The following is a 16,610-nucleotide window of genomic DNA, read 5'->3' as shown; positions in this document are numbered from 1 at the left end:
TGAAAATGGAGACAGAAGTATCTTTCATGCGACTCTTTGCTTGTCGCAACCAATGAAATTCGTCGGTGCGCGCGCCGAACGCCAGTCAGCTGTTTGTTTGCCTACACATTACTCAAATATGGTTGAACATGACCTGCCCACAGATAAAGAGTATCGCTTTCGGTGGAAATTAAATCTCCTATTATCGTCACTAAAGCGACACGCCACCGTACGGGGAAGTGTAGCTTTCATTATAGCGTTGTTACAGTGAGTGTAATCTACTCATAAATACGGTAGCTTCGACGAAGGGAAGATGAAGCAATAGTAATGTGTAACCGAGTGTGTTGTACGGGCTGTATAGATGTAGCTTGCATTCTGGAGATCGCAGGTTCAAAACGCATCATCGGCAGCCCTGAAGATTGTTTTCCGTAGTTTCCCTATTTTTACACCAGGCAAATACTAGGGCTGTTATTATGGCCACGGCTCTTCTTCCCCAGAACTCTTTAAACGATAATCACCACCACTTGCCTTTTCCTATCTGACAGTTGCCGAAAACTTATACGATTATATATATAAAAATCCCATACAACCTACTTTTTAGTTTTCACTATTATGTGTGTGTACTTGGCAGTAAATATAAGTGAATCCCTCCCGGTTGATGTATGTGACAGCCCTCAGACGATCGGGACACGTAATTCTGATGTGTATGTAGTCGAAGTGACCTATAATTCCAATGAAATTAAACTATGTACACAATAATATATCGATTGCCAAGAATTGTATTCAAGTTAAGTTACCGGACTGTCACTTTGTCAGTCTCGAGAAACAAGTGTCTCGTAAAGCGAAACCTTATTTTATGATTATCTCCCGTGCATGTAAAACGAACTGCTGCGATTTAGCAGTGGGCGACCCACAGAAAGGCCGTCGGACTAACCTTTCTTCCCGGAATCGTCTCAACATGATAATACAAATTACATATTTCATGGTACATAACCTCTGATTGTGATTCACTCCTCTCATTTGAGGTTAAACAGTGCTCTCGGCAGTGTTTAAACATGACCGGTTGAACATCGGTTTTAGACAGTGTCTAAGTGATAAATTAAGTCTCTGCAATGCGGCAGCCATGCTTAAGCATTGTTTAACCGTAGACATCGTCTAAATACTGTTTCTGCAATCGGCCCTTATTATCTTAAGTCAACAACTGTGTCATACACACATTATATAACATTTCTCAATGCGAATCTTGTTCCCAGCATGAATTCTATAGCTTGGCTTTGCTGCGTAAACAACAACAGTACTAGTACGTACAGTGTATGCCAGATGTCGCACAGTGATGCATAAGCGATTCATAGTTTGTGTTTCAAAGGTTGCCAATACGAATCTCGAAGATACCCGAGGTCGACCTATTCAGCACTAGGGTGTCCATGTATCGCTAAAAGGTGCGCGTACGGTATGTAGCTTTGTACATCCCTCACCTCTGTGTCTTAACAGGAGTTGAAAGCTAAGCTATTCTTGGGTGACCTTCAGACGAGGGCTAAGCCTTTATCAGTTCACCAGGGAAGTGTGTTCACAGTGTGACGTCAGCAGTGAGATATTTCTGCCAGTGTACTCTATCTCCTTCTTCCTTCAGGTCAGTTTTAGTTGTACAGTTTGTAGATGTCAGTTATGTGTAACCATTTTGAGTGCGTGTTAAAATGCCAAAGGTAAAACGATCCAAGGCAGGTCATTTGAGACAAAATGTCTCTAAATTCGGGGAAGATACCTTTTCTACAGATGGTGAAATACTATTCTGTAAATTGTGTGAAGTGAAAGTGGCAGCAGCAAAAAGATTCACACCAGGAGAGTTGGCCGTGCGCGTAGAGGCGCGCGACTGTGAGCTTGCATCCGGGAGATAGTGGGTTCGAACCCCACTGTCGGCAGCCCTGAAGATGGTTTTCCGTGGTTTCCCATTTTCACACTAGGCAAATGCTGGGCCTGTACCTTAATTAAGGCCACGGCCGCTTCCTTATAACTCCTAGGCCTTTCCTATCGCATCGTCGCCATAAGACCTATCAGTGTCGGTGCGACGTACAGCCCCTAGCAAAATAAAAAAGATGCACAGTTCAACAGCATGTTAGTTGCGACAAACATGTGCGTGGTATTCAGAATATCAGCAGAAAGAAAAGTACTCAACAGTTACTCATGCAAAACGCATCATCAAGCAGAGGTATAACCTCAGCCTTTTTTAATGAACTGTGTGAAGTTTTTGTCACAGCAAATATTCCTCTTCATAAACTAACTATTCCTAAATTAAGGCAGTTCCTAGCACGGTATTCAGTTCATTCCATTTGGACGAATCTACGCTAAGGAAAAATTACATACCGCTCTGCTATGAAAAAGCACTTCAAAGAATACGGGAAAGAACAAGCAGAAAGAAGATTTTTGTCTAAGTAGATGAAACTACTGATGTTGAAGGTTGTCACGTAGCTAATGTAATTGTAGGAACCCTGGAAATAGATAACCCTGGAGAAATATTTTTGACAACTTCTGAAGTCCTGGAATCTGTCATCATTCTACAATATGTCGAATGTTTGACAGGGACACGGTTCTGCTGTGGCCTGACTGTGTGAGCTACGATGAAGTTTTACTTTTCGTGACCGATGCCACGCCTTACATAGTTAAAGCTGGTAAAGCTATCGAAGCTTTTTATTCAAGAATGGTGCATGTAACTTGTCTAGCTCATGCTTTCCACAGAGTGGCAGAAGACATGAGGGAGAATTTTCCTGACACTGACAGACTTGTGTTGCAGGTAAAAAAGGTATTTATCAAGGCCCCATCGTGCAGGAAACTCTTAAATCACTAGCTCCCGATATCGCACACGCTGGGGTGTGGATCAATGCGTGCGAGTACTACAGTGACAACTTTCTAGCAGTGAAGCAAGTGATAAACTCTCTAGAAGCCCAAGACACCAGCGCTATCGAAATCGCCCAAGAGATGTTTTCAGCTGATGATGTGCAGGGTAAGTTGGCATAAATTAAGGCAAATTTTAGCTCCCTGCCATCAGTTGTTACATGACTTCAGGAGAGAGATGCGACAATCGAACAAGCGACAGCTTTGGTGAGAGCAACTCTGGAAGTTTTGGAAAATGTGTATGGTGAAGTTGGAGAGTCGGTATTTCGGAAACTAAAATCTGTTCTTGATAAAAACACAGGATACAAGGTTTTGTGCTCAGTCGTCTGGGTACTCACTGGGGAAGATTTCAGTGTAGTGGATATTGAAGAAGAGCTGTCACCAAGTGATTTAGCGCACTTCAAGTACGCACCCCTCGCATCTGTGGACGTCGAAAGGAGCTTTTCGATATACAAGAATGTTTTGGCCGACAATAGACGTTCTCTTACCTTCGAGAATCTACGGATGGTCACAGTTATCTACTGCAACACAGTCCGAGGTAAATATTAAAACCTACATAATATGGCATTATATATAGCTTTACAGTTAAATCTGCAACCGACGGTGATTACGATTATTTTTATAGGAACGTTGTTTTCCTTTTCAGATCATTTCTCTTTACGGAGTACCTGGTGTCAGAAGATATTCGTACCGGTACCTTTTGTTTCTGTGGAAAACCGAGATTCCAAAACAAAGAACTGACATATTGCTATGTAAAAATTAGAGAAAATATCAATTATCAATATTGTTCATATCTAGGAATGTATATAATTTAGTTTCAAACAATAAATACTTGGGATTTTTAGGTAATTTTTTGTTCGTTTTTAGGACATTTGATAATTTTAAAGTCATTTTAAATCTCATTTTTTAGCATTTTTAGGTCAACAAAATCTGGGCCCTGCTTATAACCATTCAAATATGTAACGATTTTGACATTTGTAATGTTAAAACGATATATTTTGTTTTGTTTTTTTCTGTATTTATATGGCCCAAACAACACAGTTTAGTAGACAATTAGTTTATTCTGATGAGACGTTTGTAATGAATAATCGCACAATTACATATTCTGACTGTCTCCAAAATACAGATATGGGTCGAAGAGATATTATATACAAAAGACATGGAAGTATAACAGTAAACAGAGGATGAACTGGTACTGTTCAGCATAATGCTCTTACACATCCTTCTCAAGCTGTCTGGGTGTTCGTAAGAGCAAGCTGCTACGTTGTGACATGCACAAAAGCTTGAGCAAAACTTAAACTTGTTCGAACTATAAAGTCATCTGTTAGAGCAGCTCGAGCTGGGCTCAAGCACATCACTAGCAAAACCAGTGATGTAGGGTGTGATGAATGGAAAATTAATGAAGAAGGTGAACATGATTTTTCCAAGTTTTCTCACAACAGTGCTATGGAATACATTCCTCCTCCTACAGGAAAGAAACCGGTGACTCCTTTGGATTTACTTTTGTTGCTGTTCGTGGTTTCACTGTTCTCCGAATTATGTAAGGAGACTTACCAGGTATGCAAGAGAATGTATTAGCAAACGTATGCCATTGCAGTAGCATTCCACACTGTGGGACTGAGTCGATGTTACTGTGGCTGAAATGATGGCATTTCACAGTGTTGTTCTGATTATGGCACATAAGTAAGGGAAAAATCTAAAATTCTCAGAGTTGTGGCTCAGTTCATCACACTTCCGCAACAGCATTCTTTCTCAGAAATTATTTCTTTAAATATTTAGGGGCTTTCATCTCCCACTCCTCAACAATTAACGTCAAAAATGGTCAAATGAACATGCAAAGTTAGAAGTGTCTTAGAATATGTAAGAAAGTAATTCTTGGAATTTTATAGGTCAAGTCAATATCTGTCAGTTGATAAATCGACTGTAAGCTTCAAGGGGTGTCCTTTTCAAACTGTATAATCCACAAAAATCTATAAGAGGGGGTTAAGGGTATATGTTATTGTTGATACATTGAAAGGGTACATTTTGTCCATTATTCCTTACTTTGGCTAATTTACTATGCAAAATGTATTTTTCTCTGGTTTGAAATTTGGCATTAGAATAGTTTTACAGCTGGTGACAGATGTGCTCAAGCTGTAGGATATCATGTGTTCAATGACTCATTTTATACTAGCATGAAACAGGCAAGCAAACTTTGGAAAGGAAAATTCACCTTACTGAAACTGTGCTATTGAATAGGAAGGGCCTACTACCTCAACTGAAAGATAGGTGACTAAAACTGAAGATGCTTGAAATCTGTGCCCTATGGAAGGAAGACAAGTTCATAGCATTTTCGTGGAAGGATAAGTGCACTGCGTCAGTTCTTAGTACATGGCACAACCCAGCAATGACAGAGGTAGACTGACAACAGAAACAGACAAGGAGAAGAAATAATTTTGAAGCCTATGGCCACTGAAGAATACACAGCAAAACTGGGAGGGTTGATCGTGCTGATAACTACTAATCATCTTACGGTTTTGTTGCAAAAAACCTGAAGTGTTGGAGGAAACTGCACTTCCGGGTGTTGAAGATAGCTTTGGTGAACAGTGTCCACCATATAATTTTAAACAAAAGGCAGAAAATAAGCCGGAAGTAAGTCAAGTTTTATAGGATCAGGTTATCATGCGGCTTGTGGGGGATGTTAGGAAACAAAATGCCTGTAAACACAACTGACGGAGCAGCTGTTATGAATAATTTCGAATGAATTGGAAGCTACACCAGAGTCCTGCAGCCAGACCCACCGCACAGCACTTCAAACCCACAAGCTCTGGCAGCCCAGCCTGTGCAGTGCCGTTCTCTTCTGACGTGGCAGCGTACTTGCCCACAGCACTGGGCTCATACAGCCCACCGCAGTCCACCGCACTGGGCGGGCTCAGTAGAATAACCTTGAGTACTTCTCCACAATAACGTGTGCGCCGTGCACAACAAAATGTTCACGTCACACTACTATTCGGATCATTCACTCTACGAATTCCCGTACGCTAATAACATATTTTAAAGTAGGCTAATCGCATTTGCAAATTAAACGGTACAGATTTCTCCTGCACTGTAATAATAATAATAATAATAATAATAATAATAATAATAATAATAATAAAAAACAAACAAACTTTATTATAAACTAATATTCGTTTGCAATTGACACCAAGTTAACTGAAAATGAATCTAAATAACATGAAGCATATTCATACGACTTCGAGTTTACCTCAAAATAAAATACAAACAGAAATGACGTGCAATATGCCAACAACAAAAACAAACCTGAACATAACTTTTACTTAGTATGCGTAGTTTATTGGTCATTGTTAATGGTGGTGGAATGGAATTACTGTGAATGAAAAGAAGAGCATCAGCAATTGTCTGGTTGTAGAAGAGAATGAAGCCCCCTGAACTGAAATTTCTCTCTGAAGCTGAACTTGATGCTTGCATACATATTACTTTCTTAGCGATCTGGTGAAATTTTGAATAGCTTTGTCCATTTGTTTTCCAATAGGACGCTATATCCATCTTCTTCCATTACACAATTTTGCTTTAAATATCTTTCCAGCTCATCTGTTGGAATAGGAGCATCATGAACGTCAGTCCACGAAGAAAACTTCATTACTTTGGCAGGTTGTGGCATAGTCGTGGAGTCTGATGACACGGAAACATTAGAATGCTCGTCATTCAAGCACACCTCGTTCATCCTAAGTTTTTATCTAATCATAAAAAGACAAAATCAGTCTGACTCCTTTAATCTATACTAATGTAATAAAGAGAGAGCACGAATTGTGTTAGTTTGTGTATATCTGGAGGATAATTTCAGAAACTAGTGGACCGATTCTAAAAATCCTTTTACTAATGTAAATATACATTATCTCCGAGAGACATGGGCTGTATTTTATTTTCAAAACAATTCGAAGTGGGGGGCGACGGGGGAGATATAAAAATAATAGGCTAATATAAGCGAAATATCGAATTTGTCGTGCAAGGGCGAGACTAAGCTCATTTTAAGCCCCTTGACACAAAGAACAAATCGCGGTGAGCCCTACGGGCCCGAAAACCATGTTTTAAGGCCCTAAAAACGATCGTTATGGAGATATTGGCGCCACACAACCCCTGCTCTCGGAATCGGATAAGGAAATGAACTGCGGCAACCATGGCAATACCAGCTCCAGGATTCTACAGCAGCAAGATTATGCGTGTACATTTGGGCATAGCTGCCAACCACTATTTGTACACACAATCCCCGAGCATATGTACAATATATCTCGAAAACTTAACGTATTACAGACGTGAAGTGGTATTTATAATCTCCTCTAAAAATAAAGAGACATGTATTATTTTGTTTTCGGAAAAGACACTTAAGGGAGGGGGAGGGGAAGGACGGAAATGTGGGCTGGCATGAATTATCAAGATGAGTATATCTACAGTATATCTCAAACACTGAACACGTTACAGATGTGAAAATTGAAATTTTTAATATTTTAAAAATTAAAAAACAGGTATTATTTTGTTTTTTGAAAAACTACTTAACGTGGGGGGCGGGGGGTAAAAGGGACTGAAAAGGAGGTTGAATTAATTTTATTAGGGTACTGATATCTCAAAAACTGAAGTTGTTACAGACGTAAAAATCGGTATTTAGAGACTCCTTTAAGAAGAAAGAAATACGTATTCTTTTGGTTTTGGAAAATCCACTTAAGGGGGGATGAAAGGACTGAAATATTAGTTGAATTATTTGTATGAGGATACTTATATCTTAAAAACCTAAATATGTTGCAGACGTGAAAAATGGTATTTGAAATCACCTTTAAAAATAAAAAAACATTCATTTTGGGGGGTAAAATTAACTTCGGAGGGGGGGGCCCTTGAAATAGGTGTTGAATTCTTTTCATGAGGATAATTGGTATTTGGTAGCTCCTTTATCAATTAACACGTATTTTTTTGTTTTCGGAAAAACCACTTAAGGGAATGAAATATTGAAAAAGCAGGTGAATTTTTAAAATGAGTACCGGTATATCTACAGTGTATGTCAAAAACTTTACATATTACAGACATGGAACTTAGTACTTGGAATGTCCTTTAAAAATAAACAAACATGTCGCTCTTTTTTGTTTTCAGAAAATCCACGTAGGTGGGGGTGGAGGAAGGGCTGATAAAGGGGTTGAATTCTTTTTATGCGGATACTTATATCTCAAAACCTGAAGATGTTACAGATGTGGAAATATGTATTTGTTATCTCCTTTAAAAATAAAGAAACTCTTTTTTTACTTGAGAGAAGGCGTTCTCACGTGTATAGTTCTTTGTCGCATGGTCATCTCAGCTCCAAAAGGCAATACCACACACTATCAAATTACGAAATCCATGCGAGAAGCCGCGGGTAACTGCTAGTGTGTACATGAAGTTCACTGCAGATCACACAGCACACAAAATTAACGTCTTTCCCATCACCGTCAACTGCAGGCTTGAATACCAACCAAATACGTCTTAAGTTTAGGATCCGGTTCAGAAGTCTTGTACTGTGCGGTTTTTAGTTCGTTTGTTCCTTCTTTTTTTTTCCTACTTCATGATTTTTTGACATTGTTTCCTTTTTTTTTTTTTTGGAACTACAGTGCACATCAGTTTCCGATAACAGGATAGACGGAGAAGTCAAACTGAAAACCACAGCAAATTTGATCGGCTCCACTCGACCGCAATGCAACGCACTCCGTTGACACGCAGTACACTGTACACATTGAAGCAGTCAGCCCATAGAACTACCACAGCACTGTCCTTGGCTCACCGCATACGAATGACATAGCGCTGGCCCAGACCGGCCCGTGCGATGACGTCACGGGCTTCTTATGTTCGAGCCTTTCAAAGCCCATTGCAGCCTACTGCCGAAGCAGCTCATGGGCTGGGCCTCTCTGCAGGACTCTGAGCTACACATCACAGATGCTCGTAAGGACAAAAATCTTAAGGACTGTGCCGTGTGTTCTGACAGGTGAAAGGAGGCAGAAAGGAAACATCATTTTGTTGTGAAACCTGTCCAGGGAACACAGGACTGCATCCCAATGAATGCTTCCGTCAATACCATACTTATAATACCAATATAAATGGTCCGTTATTGGACATTATAAATTTTCCAGCTAACTCATTCTTGGTTGCCAGCGTTTCGCCCTCGTGTGCTAGGGTGGGCTCATCAGTTGGTACCTAGCACACCTACCAATATGCTGGCAGTGCATTGGCACTGCCGGTAGCTCCAGTTAGCCTACGCAGTGGCCTCCACGGTATGCACTAGCCAGCGTATTGGTAGGTGTGCTAGGTACCAACTGATGAGCCCACCCTAGCACACGAGGGCGAAACGCTGGCAACCAAGAATGAGTTAGCTGGAAAATTTATAATGTCCAATAACGGACCATTTATATTGGTATTATAAATTTACTCATTCAGGACAAATATTTCAGATTCCCTGTGGGAATCAACATCTATATCAATACCATACTTTGAAAAAGTTTTTTTTTTTTTTTTGCTAGGGGCTTTACGTCGCACCGACACAGATAGGTCTTATGGCGACGATGGGATAGGAAAGGCCTAGGAGTTGGAAGGAAGCGGCCGTGGCCTTAATTAAGGTACAGCCCCAGCATTTGCCTGGTGTGAAAATGGGAAATCACGGAAAACCATTTTCAGGGCTGCCGATAGTGGGATTCGAACCTACTATCTCCCGGATGCAAGCTCACAGCCGCGCGCCTCTACGCGCACGGCCAACTCGCCCGGTCTTTGAAAAAGTATCACTGATAACGTGGTTAACTTGACAGATGGATAATAAAGAAACTTGCAGTTTATATTTCTAATGTAAAAATTCACCTTTGTACTTATGTATTTCCTTCCCATACTTGCCTAATGTTTAACTGAACTCAAAAGGATAGAGAAAGAATACATTCACATTGTGTTTTCATTAAAATAAAATTAGAATACAGAAAAAATAACATATTATGTATTTATAGCAGAATTATTGAATATATACAACAGAATTATTGAAAATATGTAGTTTCATAAAAATCATTTCCTAATAATAACACACTACAAATTCCAAATTCCTTGAGTATGTATATTCTGAAGTGTGTAACTTATAGATATGCACTATTAACACTGATTTTTCAGATTTTTACTTGTATAATAATAATAATAATAATAATAATAATAATAATAATAATAATAATAATAATAATAATAATAATACAAAACAACAACAACAACAACAACCACCACCACCACCACCATGATAATATCATCTTCAACATTTGTCTGTTCTAACTGTTAACAGTCTGAAACAAGATGCCAGTGTGTTGGCACAGTTCCACAGGAGTTCTTTAACAAGTCAACGACAGGACTTTGTTAAATCAGAAAATCCTTGAATGCCACCCATCTCCATTGGAATTAAGCTTGCAAAATAGGGAACAGAAGGTATACAGCTAATTGTCTGCATTACTCATGTACGCTTGTGTGTATAGCTTCCAAGTATTTTTATTTCATGTTTATGCATTATTTAGTTACATGTACAATGCAATCAGGCATAATAATTGGTGTACTAACCATATGAAAACTCCTTATTTAAAACTATAGATAGGAAAACCTTGTAAAAAGAAACAAGTGAAGAGCCCCAAAAATTAATATTTAATTAACACCAACATTCTTTCTCAGAGAAACAAAAGCAAGAGTACTGAAACTATGAATTCTTACCACTCCAGGTGAATTCACACAATAGTCAGCAACTGTAAAGAGTAACTGGGCAGGCTGACTGGACTGTGCTGGTATACCATGAACTTCAATCACCTGCTGCCACGGTGATATGATGCCACAGTTACGAGCCACACTTAATGCTGTCAGTGTATTGTCTCCTGTGAATAAGAGATTTCTCTGAAACATCTAATTTACAATTTTTATAATGAAAAAAAAAAAAAAAAAAAAAAAAAAAAAAATGGTTATGAGGGTATTTAGGGGTTGAAGTAAATATTTACTGTAAAGGCGGCTACACACGTTATGGTATAACTGTGCGATTTAACTGCAACGATGAACTGCGCAGTAAAACTGAAAGCCCTATAGCCTCCACACGGTACAGATAACTGTGTCGATCGACAGTACTCATCAGACATTTATCAAAGCAACGGACGATGGTGACGTACTAGCGGTGTTGGACCTGTGTGTGTGTGTGTATAATGAAAAAGCAAAAGAAGACACGCAGCGTGTGGTCTAAAGATTGGCTACTACAGAGAAAGCAATATTCACACGTAAATTTATTAAATGAGTTACGCTTCGTACCACAGAATAACAGCACGTCAGTCCTGTTCAATCCAGTTCCATGGCTAAATGGTTAGCCTGCTGGCCTTTGGTCATAGGGGTCTCGGGTTCGATTCCCGGCAGGGCGTAATATTGGAAATACAACTGTCACATGGAAATTTACAGGATATTGCAGAATTTCCTTTAAGCATCTTATATTTCTTGGAAAAGACTCCAAGACAGCTGCAGATAATACATTCCAGTTATTGGTTTCGCACAGTTATACAGTAACGTGTGTAGCCACCTTAATGTTGATTTTACGCGAAAATTATTCTTAGCGTTACATGTAGTATGTGTTTTTCATATAAGAAGTCCAATAGATGAAAGTACCACAAACGCGGAGTGTATATCTCGTCAGTGCCTGACCCCGTTATTTTAGATTGTTTAACTTTGTTTAACTCCTTTTTGTAAGAACTCTTAAGATTATTAATCTTTTTTACAACTACGTTTCTGTTGGCTTTGCAGTCAATTAATTTATATTGTGATCATCTTTAGACTTCGTCTGCCAGAGACAAGATTAATTTCTATAACATTCAATAAAAGCTTCTAAATGCTCACGATATCTGCTTTGGTCTTCCTGAGACATGTTGTGATAACTTGTAGCGCGCACTATCTTAACGAGTGACTCACTTGAACTGAGCAATTGGCAGACGCCACGGTCCACACATTGCGACAAAACTGTGCAAAAGCAATCGACACAGTTTTATTGGTTAGAAAAATGAACTTGCTCTGATGAACTGTGCAAGCAGAAATAACTGCAACGATTTACCATCCACACGTGAGATAAATCTCCGCAGTTCTGTTGGTGCAGTTAAATCGCACATTTATACAGTAACGTGTACATATTTTCTGATTATTTTGCAGTTGAAACAAAATAGGGTGTCAAGTGGACGAAGTTGAACATTTCGGTCACATGCTGCTTCTCGAGTTTAACCAAGGCTCAAATGCAGAAACTGCCGTGGAAACCATCTCTGCTGTGTACGGAGCTAATACTATTACCGAAAGTCATCATGATCCACTTTCCTTTTCCAGCACCCACCAGGTTGGGATGTTTATGGCACCTTTCTATTTTCTTCCATCCATTAACTGTGTTCCAATCCAGGTTTCTTTTAATTACACTATTCTTGTTTTCAACCACCTTAGTCTGAGTCTCCCTCTTGGTCTCTCTATCCTTCTATCTGGGTCTGCATTATCTGCTTCAGCATCCGTCCCTCTTCCATCCCCTTAGGATGTCCAAACCATCTAAGTTTATCCCTCTCCATTCTGTCTTAATTAAGGCCACGGCCGTCTCCTTCTCATTCCGAGCCCTTTCCTATCCCAAACATCCTCATTTCTTACTCTGTCCTTTCTGGTCTTTCCTATCATACTTTAAAAAAATTTCGTTTCACTGACCTGGATTTTATTCTTCTGTCTTTTTGTCAGTGTCCAGGTCTCTGCTACATATGTCAGTGCTGGGCAGTAGTAGATCTTACAAGTATGTATCATCTCTTTACACTTCATTAGTACTTCCTTCCTTCAAACCAGATTTCTTGTACTCTGGTAAAATACATTTCCCTGTTGAATCCTTTTACTGATCTCCACATCCAGCCCTGTATCCTGCATCAGTTTGCTTCCCAAGTACTTGACGCCCTTCACAATTACAAAGTTCCGTCCCTTCATTTACATTATTCCTTTCCTCTCCCTTTCTCCTCTAGTCCACATCACTGTCTTAATCTTTTCCATGCTGATTTTCATTCCATAATTTTCAATAATATCACCCAATAAGTTGTGTTACCCTTGCATTTTCTCTCTGTTTGTCCCCCACACTACAATATCATCTGCAAACAGCATTACCTTCAGCTACCTGTCCCTGTATTTTACCTTTGTCTCCTTGACAATTCTATCCATAATCATTATGAATAAGAGTGGTGACAGCACATTTCCTTGCCTTAGTCCAGTTTCATAGCAAAAAACACTCCATTCTTATACAATGCTCGTGCATAGTCTATCATTTGCTTTCCATATCTTTTCTGTTGCATTACTTTCAATACCTTTGTTCTGCTACACTATCATAAGACTTTCCTAAATCAAGGAGTGTCATCACCACATCTCTTCTGCATTCAAAACGATTTTTCCATTAACTGTCTCATACTGAAGATGGGATCTACTGTAGCTTTGATACTCCATTTTGGGGACAACATTACTCTATTTTGGACTGATGCTCATAACTATAGATATGATAATAAGCTTTTGGGCTTTTGCCATGTCAAGAAAACAGGGTGAAATTCTTTAAGTTTCGCAGAAAACTTTTCTCCACATCTTCCAATGAAAATCTTGTCTGTTCACAGGAAAACTTATCTAATAATTCTTCTCTATTATTGGATCACCTACTTTACAACCCAGATTCCTCTCCTTACAACCGTCATGGTTTTGGTCCGCTGAAGAAGGCCTGAAGAACTAACAGTTCACCACTAATCAAGCAGTTCTTGATGAAGTAAAAGTTGTTCAATAAGTAGTGTCCCTCCTTCGTGGAGGATATAGAAAAATTTGTTCATCACTGGTACCTGAATGGTAAGAGTGATTATCTGTACACTCTCTCGAACCGTCATCAGTACACTGTCTTTTCAATATAGTGTATGTTGTTCAATACAAACAATGCAAATTTCTAGATGCCACTCTATGTTTCAATTTAACCCATATATTAAGACCAATACCACTGCAACTGAATGCATGACAAAGAATTCTTAAAAATAAATCCTGCAATTGAAAATCTGCTCTATTCATTATTATATCCATTAAATTGTATGACGTCATCTGATTACTTAATTTTCTAATTTTTATTTCCTTGCTAAGTCTCACGAGGGAAATTTCATTCTGGTAAAATACATTAAGTGACTTAGAACTAGTGTGTTTTTAGTGCAGAACAAAAGCTAAAGTTTCCCACCTACTCAATACTGTTTGTTGTAACCTTAAAAAAGTTACATATATTTGTTGAAACTAGTTTCGGTCTTATCAGAGACCATCATCAGTCAAAATCAAAGTAAAGGCAAGACATGAATAAAATAAAAAAATTAAAAAATATAAATAAATAAATAAATAAATAAATAAATAAATAAATAAATAAATAAATAAATAAATAAATAAATAAATAAATATGAAGCAAGCATGAAATTCAAGACCAGTAAAGATTTTGAAAACACTCATCACAATCATATGTCCTGTTTCAGCTGAGCTAAGTTCTAGAAGATTCCTGTAGTGCTGATATTTTAGTGTTTCACCTGGACTTCTGTAAGGTGCAGTCTTCCAATTGGAGGAAAGCTGAGAGTTTGCACAGGATGCAATTGTGATGAGTGTTTTTAAAATCTTTGTCTTCATTTTCATGCCTGCTTCATATACCAACCCCCCTCCCATGGCACTACAGCCCCTGAAGGGCCTTGGCCTACCAAGCGACCGCTGCTCAACCCGAAGGCCTGCAGATTACGAGGTGTCCTGTGGTCAGCACGATGAATCCTCTCGACCGCTATTCTTGGCTTTCTAGACCGGGGCCGCTATCTCACCGTCAGATAGCTCCTCAATTCTAATCACGTAGGCTGAGTGGACCTCGAACCAGCCCTCTGGTCCAGGTAAAAGTCACTGAACTGGCCGGGAATCGAACCCGGGGCCTCCGGGTAACAGGCACGCACGCTACCCCTACACCACGGGGCCGGCCATATATATATATGTATTTTTTCCCTGTGGTTTCCCAATTTCACACAAGGCAAATGCTGGGTCTGTACCTTCATTAAAGTCACAGCAGATTACTTCCCATTCCTATCCCATTGTTGCAATAAGATCTATCTGTGTCAGTGCAACGTGTAGTGATTTGTAAAATATTTGGGAATTTTGTATGATTATGTGTTTATGTTTTTAAAAATTTTTTTTACGTGTATAAAGATATCTAGATTTTGGTTGTGACGCTACTTCAAAATGATTTAATTATTGTGAAAAATAAGCCTTAAGAACGTTTAAAGGTAAGATGAAAAAACTTGTGGGACATACGGTGGCACACGTGCCAGACAGGGTAGGATGCTTCGAGGAATTTCCGGTTGCATCAGTTAGCATCAGTCTGGAAATTTCTCGATGCTACACGAGGTATTTTGTAAGCATTATTTTTCTGGGCCCCCACTGGCCATAATAAAACTAATTGCGATTGGTGAATGCGAGAATTGCGGGGCGCTCATTGGTTGTTTCACGATTTCACCATTTCCAGTAGAGGAACACCTGACAAGAGACGAACGCATCCAAGCCGTCTTGTAATTCTGACCGGCGACGGGAGAAGTTCTCTCCTCCAGGTGACGGGTCTATTGGCTCCCCCGATAAGGTAAGCACTTGGCTTTTTCATTTTTCTGGTAGTAATATTCAATGTAGTGCTCAGTTTAATTTCTCTTTAATGCCGGAGCTTACTCGCTTTTCTCTCAGTCACCAAATTTAACTTAAAATGACTTGGCACTCGCGGCGGGTCACATCATGTTTGTTAAGAGGCAATTCCCTTTTCCTTTCTTAAATTGTGTTAAAATGTAAAATGTTCAATTCCTTTTGGTTGTAAATGTAAATCGTAAAATTTCACCCTTGGGGCTCTCTCTCGTAGATCCGCTTCATCTTATGATATTCCCATTTAAGGACAGGCACCTTTTTTAGAAGCGTTTTTGTCAAGGCCGCCTCCTAAATGAGCTTGGTACTGAGATAAATTTTTAAACTTGAGTTCCCCTTCCTTCTTTGTGTGTGTATATTCAATGTAAGTAACTTAATATTTGTGCCGTGAAATTTACATGTTCAATGTGATGTTCCTTTGGAAATAATGTAAATTTAGCCTCATTGAAATTGGTGCACTCAGTGTAATCTTTGTTATTAGTATTCTGCAAGTTTAGTTTGCAATGTTATTTAATCAGTGTTGTCACTTTTGCAAATCATGTCATTCCAATCCAACTTATTTATCTAGTAAATTGTACTGTATTTTGAAACTGAATCATGATCATTACTGTTTATTTATTTATTTTATTTTTTGCTTTACGTCGCACTGACACAGATAGGTCTTATGGCGACGATGGGACAGGGAAGGGCTAGGAGTGGGAAGGAAGCGGCCGTGGCCTTAATTAAGGTACAGCCCCAGCATTTGCCTGGTGTGAAAATGGGAAACCACGGGAAAACATTTTCAGGGCTGCCGATAGTGGGGTTCGAACCTACTATCTCCTGAATACTGGATACTGGCCGCACTTAAGCGACTGCAGCTATCGAGCTCGGTACTGTTTGTTTTCTTGTGCTAAATGTGCATATGGTTTTCGTTTATGTTTGACCGCATCTAAACATTTTTAGTTTGCCTTAATCATCATCATCATCATCATCATCATCATGTTCAATTGAGTTTGTGTGTAACGAAAGATAGAGGA

General features: G+C 39.2%; 1 protein-coding gene across 1 annotated transcript in view; it reads right to left on the bottom strand.

Annotated features, from left to right (window-relative positions):
- Positions 1 to 16,610, bottom strand: part of anne (anne boleyn) — a 382,933-nt gene that overhangs the window by 35,306 nt on the left and 331,017 nt on the right. The window contains exon 14 of the mRNA XM_067140654.2: positions 10,609 to 10,766. Coding sequence (XP_066996755.2) covers positions 10,609 to 10,766 — 158 coding nt within the window. The remainder of the gene's footprint in view (positions 1 to 10,608; positions 10,767 to 16,610) is intronic.

The sequence above is a fragment of the Anabrus simplex genome, chromosome 2 (genome assembly GCF_040414725.1).
Source record: "Anabrus simplex isolate iqAnaSimp1 chromosome 2, ASM4041472v1, whole genome shotgun sequence".
NCBI lineage: Eukaryota > Metazoa > Arthropoda > Insecta > Orthoptera > Tettigoniidae > Anabrus > Anabrus simplex.
The sequence above is the reverse complement of the archived record's forward strand: the minus strand, read 5'-3'. Positions and strand labels throughout refer to the sequence as shown.